Genomic DNA, 5,326 nt, shown 5'->3' with positions numbered 1-5,326 from the left:
CATGGCTGAGCAAGGCAAGAAGAAGTTCGTTTCTTCTGATAAGAGAGCAACAAATTCTCTTTCTCTGAAAGATTTAGGTGTCCTGTGGCTGCTATCTTGCTGTGAGTCCTTTCTTTAAAAAGTATCTTACATAGCATAGTTTCTATTTTAACATTATGTTATAACCTAAAACTATACTTAACACACTACTAAATAAATTAATACAGCATAACTTTCTAACATAACACATATAGTATTCATTTTAATATTTGCGAAAAATATTAAAAATATTTATAAAATATGCATTTTTCACAGACCCCACGCCAGGGCACGGCAGGAGTGTGAGGAGGGAGCAGCAGTGCAGGAGAGACGCCATGGACCGACTGCAACCTGCACTTCCCACCCCCTGGCAGGGCAGAGTGATGCCGAGCCTGGGAAGAGAAGGGGAGGTGGGTGAAATACAAAGCTGTGTTTCGTGTCGGGTACATACAGGCAATGTGTGTATTTGTGATTGTGGTATGTGTGGAAACCGACCATGGGGCAGTTATAAAGACGAATTCTAATAATAACTGAGGAAAGTAAAGCATGGAAGAAGGCCTTTGAACCTATCGTTTGTTCGCAATTAACCTTTATAAGTGTTAAGCTGATTTAGGAGCGTTTGAATTAAAGCTTTAAGGATGTTGCTTTTTGACAAGAACATTCTGCTTGTAGTTAAGCCTTAAAGAGTTTTGCAATAATAACCTTTTGAGGTATAATTTTAGAATATTGCCTGTATCCTTGAAACTATAGCTTTGGAATATATATAAAGGAAACATGCTTATCTCACACCTTAACAAAACAGTGAAAAGCAGCTTGAGAAAGGAAGATGAACATCAACTCAAGGATTAATAGTTTCGACCAAGAGAAGCTGGACATCACTGGTATGAGATTTATATTCCTTGCAATTAAAAGGTGGAGCCACATCCGGAGAGCTGGACTTCACCAGATGGGATGCTTCTTCCTTCTCTCAGGACCACCTGGGGACCATCTGGGGATACTCCTTTCTGGGATACATCCTGAGAAAAACTAAATCACAATAGCGTTTAAAATTGTGACGTAAAAATTTGGAATAGAAACTGCTGGTGAGTAAAAATTGGGAATAGAAACTGCTGAGAAAGCTGATGAGTACCCCTATAAATACCTGTAAGCCTCAACTATCGGTGTGCAGTTGGAAGGAAAACTTCCCCCACTGTACCCAGCGCTGTATTGCTCATACTTTACCATATTAATTAATAAATTGATTGCTGCTTGAATATTGGCCTTGTCAAGCTCTCGTTTATAACAGGTGGGTGTTTCCTGCTTCACTTCTAACTCGGAAAAATTGGAAAACTGCGTTACTGGTGGGCAGTCAATCAAGCAAATCCTCCCGGCCCCGAGGCGCCGTCATGGGCGGCGGACGGGGCCTCCGTGAGGCGGCCCCGGCGCGGGGCGGGGCGGGCGGCGTGAGGGCGGCCCAAGGTCGGCGCTGCGCTGCGCTGCCGTACGCCGTCTGTCTCCGCGGCTGCCCGCAGATGGAGTACGACTGGCTGGGCTTCGGCTACGCGGCGCTGGTGGCGGCGGGCGGTGTCGTGGGCTACGCCAAGGCAGGTGGGTGCTGGTGGCCCTGGCTGTCCCTGTCCCGGCCGTGCCCGCAGGCAGCCCCCGCTCCGCTCCCTTCCGCCCCGCCCCGCTGTGGGGCCGCTGCCGGCGGTGACACCACAAGTGCCGCTCAGTCCTTGCTGCCACCAAATAAGTGCAACGAAACGGTGCTCGCGGAGGTCTGCGAAGTGTGTTAAAAAACTCTCCAAACCCCTCAACCTGAGCCCTAATGCTGTAGTAGTTAGATCGGTTTTGTGGATTTACTAGAACGGAGAAGTCGCGAAGTGCTTTCGTTTGGCGTGCAGGCTGGCTCTGTGTGTCAGCCTCTGTTCTTCCGCTGACTGCTTTATTCTTTATTCAAGGCAGCGTCCCGTCTCTAGCTGCCGGTCTGCTGTTCGGCGGCTTAGCGGGGCTAGGCGCGTACCAGCAGTCCAAAGATCCAAAGAATGTGTGGCTTTCCCTCGGTAAGTTTGCTCGGCAGCCGAGTACTGAGTGTTACTGGTAGCGGTGGGAACAGTAACCTTTTTTTCTCTTAGCATGTTTCAGCTGCCCTGTGCCGTTGTACCTATACAAATGTTGTAAGTGGTGGCGGGACCCCCTGCCCACAGCCAGGAGGTATTTGTGTAAGAGCACAATTTTTGTTTGTCCTGTGTGAATCCAGAGCTGGTGAGAAGCACCTGTCTCCTCTGCCAGATTAGATAAAGTGTTACACCAACACATTAGGTGCAGGAAACATACGTGGAAAATTTTTGGTTGTGAAGCAGCGCTTTTAGCCTGTGGTGGTGGAATAAGCACTATTTTTGCAATAGTGACAGCAGTGTGACAGGAGGTATGTGGCCTTAGGGGACTCTGGTTTGCACAAGCATCTCGGAGGAGCAGTACATGTTCTAATGAATCATACACTCTGGAAGAAACAGTATATTGAAGAAAAGAGGCAGTGATCTATTTTGCTTGCTTTCAGTAGAGTTTAATAGAAGTTGTGGGTGTTAAGCTTGCAGTTAAATCTTCTGCAGGGGAAGGAGAAGGATGAAATCACTGTGGAAAGTATTATGAAGCACTCAGGTGGACCTCAGGGAGTTCCTTTGCTGCAGGAGTGTAATATCTGGGGTTAAACCACTATCAGGAAGTGATTGTGCCTTTGGGGACTAGGGTATCCTAGATGAGTTCTTGAGGATCCTGCTAGTTCTGTAACTACCCCATAGTGTTACTAGTGCTATGATACTTTAGCTTTACAGTGATTTAAGACTATTTTAAACCAATAGGACTAATGTGCTGAAAGGCCACTAGAGGACCAACCTCATCAGTAAGGAATGAAATGTAAAATGCAGCTCATTGTAAAGCACAATTTCATTTGTGAAATGTCCTTCTACTCTGGCATACTATGGGAGTGGCTGTGCATCTCTGGTACGGGTTTTTAGGCCATGTCATGGCGAGGGATGAGCAGCTTTTGTATATCCTTATGTGGTGCATGGAGTGTTTTCAAGTGGACCTCTTGAAAGCAGTGCTGTGTCACAGTCTAGTACAGCTCTCCATGCTTGCATCCCTCCTTGCAATGTGCAGCTGTGGCTCCTGCAGAGCTATAAATTGGTCCCAGTACATCAGGGGTAGAAATAGAGAAATATAACCTTGACAGAGTGTCTCTAGAATACCTTTTACCCTGTCTGATGCAAACAAACTTGAGGCTTTGGAAAAATGTATACCACACTTTCACCTGCCTTTCTTCAAAAAAAAAAAAAAAAAACAATGGCCCTGTACATTTCTTGTAAATGTTGATGGGATTCCTTTTCTACATTTAGAGATAAAACAATTTGCAGTAATGTCTAAGATGTTAATTGCTCTTTCAGTTTGATCTTTTGGATTGCTTTCTGTTTTCTAATAATATTTTCAAGTGGGGTTGTTTTCTATCCAGTTGTAGTATTTACTGCCACTTTCCAGTTCAGAATGTCACAGAGAAATGAGAAGTGTAAATAATATTTACCTCCTACTTAGTGAATACTGTCACCATCCCAGCTTTCTGGCAGTTTTGAGCCTGCCTGTGTTTGAGGGAATAATCATTCTTTTGCAAGTAAAGGTTGAGGGAGAGGTAGTGACCTGTTCAGAGGATTAGTTTGTGGGTGATCAGACCGTGGTCTCCGCCCTGGTGAGATCTCCTTGCTTGTGCTGAGCAGTGGAGCATGCTTACCAAAGCTGCTGAGAAGCTTCTAATGACAGCTTTGATGCTGAAGAGAATCAAATAGTTTACTCCCAGAGGGAGGCACTCCTGTCTGTATGTGTGGTCTGCTCAGTGTCCGAGTGTGGCAATGCTGTGCTGGCATTTCTGTGTCAAATGGTTCTGACTGGGCTTCTTTTCAACAGTGGCATCTGGCACCTTGTCTACTGTCATGGGAATGAGATTTTACAACTCCAAAAAGGCAATGCCCGGGATAATTGCCGGTGCCAGGTAACCACCTGTACTTTGTTTTTGTCTGTGTTATTAAATAAGCATTTTATTTAGCTTATTTGTGGATTATATTGTTTTAATATGGTGAGTTCTGTGAAAAATGAAATCTTGTGGTGGTGTTTAGGTAAATGAAATGATGTCAATGTTTTCTTCCTTCTTGTTCTTTATGGGATTTTTTGCCTCCACCACCCTTTTTTTATAACTATTCTGTTCCACAGTTTACTGATGGTTGGACGGCTTGGATTGCAGATGATGGAAAAACCTCTTAAGCCATAAATATGCATCAAGTGACTTGAAGACACATGACTGAGAAGCCCAAAATGCAACTGCCTAAATATGCTGCACAATAGTGGAAAAGGCACTGCTACCTGTGCATTGTATTTTTCATATCCTAATGCACATGCGTTGTGTTTTTAAGGGACTGACACGGAGAGCCCTTGTCATGGTATTTGTCTTAACATTTTCTGCACTGAAAGCAAGCAAGAAAATATGAGTGTAGCATTAGTTTAGCTTCTGGTCCTGCAGCTTAGTGTCAGCAAAGACCTCCTGGCCCTTGCATGCAGACAGTTGCAGGATTGAGACTGAATTCCCCAAATGACTTGTCCTTCTAAAATCATGTGTACCTCTAAAAGCGGGGGAGAGGAGTTTCTGATTTGTCTCTAGTAATTAATAGAATAAATGTGCTTATGATGTTCCATCTCCCTTTCCATGCCAGTTTGTCCATTCACAGTGTTTGTCTGTCAGGGAGTTTGTTCTCCCAGCACTGTGTGTTAGAACCTGGTCCCACAAAACACAATCACAGAACCAGCTGTGGTCAGGGCTCTGCTGTAATGCAATAAATGCATAACCATGCCTTGCAATCACTTGTAAGCTCAGCTCCATGTCATTCACTTCACTTTTACAGATTACTACCCATAAATCAAAAATATGCTTTATTAGGAAATGCTGAATTGTAGGCACAGCTTTATTAAAACATTATTTTAAATAAACTAAGAAATTATTATTGCAAACTTTCGTGTTCTACAGAGCTTATTTTGTCTCTAATTGTTCATCTGGATTGATACAGTTTGGTGCCTTTCCTGCAGGGTGTCAGGTTATATTTGTGAGCTTGAATTGTATAAATAATCTATCCCTGCATCTAGTAACTTGTAAATATAAAAATCTGAACAGGGAGGGAGGTGGAGAGCACAAAAGCATACAGACTACATGTACAGACAAGTATTATATTCTTATAATATAATACTTGTACATTTTTTAGTTTGAGTTTTGGGTTTTGTTTGTTTTGGGCTT

General features: G+C 43.7%; 1 protein-coding gene across 1 annotated transcript; it reads left to right on the top strand.

The window, feature by feature from the left end:
- The first annotated feature begins 1,455 nt into the window (after window positions 1–1,455).
- LOC131563313 (transmembrane protein 14C-like) lies at window positions 1,456–5,046 on the top strand. The gene is made up of 4 exons (XM_058813303.1): window positions 1,456–1,605; window positions 1,959–2,060; window positions 3,952–4,036; window positions 4,255–5,046. Exons 1-4 carry the CDS (start codon window positions 1,530–1,532, stop codon window positions 4,310–4,312), a joined length of 321 nt encoding a protein of 106 aa, XP_058669286.1. The 5' UTR covers window positions 1,456–1,529; the 3' UTR covers window positions 4,313–5,046.
- Window positions 5,047–5,326: the final 280 nt, after the last annotated feature.

Source organism: Ammospiza caudacuta, chromosome 1, assembly GCF_027887145.1.
Source record: "Ammospiza caudacuta isolate bAmmCau1 chromosome 1, bAmmCau1.pri, whole genome shotgun sequence".
In the NCBI taxonomy this organism is placed as follows: Eukaryota; Metazoa; Chordata; class Aves; order Passeriformes; family Passerellidae; genus Ammospiza; species Ammospiza caudacuta.
This window is presented reverse-complemented; position numbering and strand designations above follow the sequence as displayed.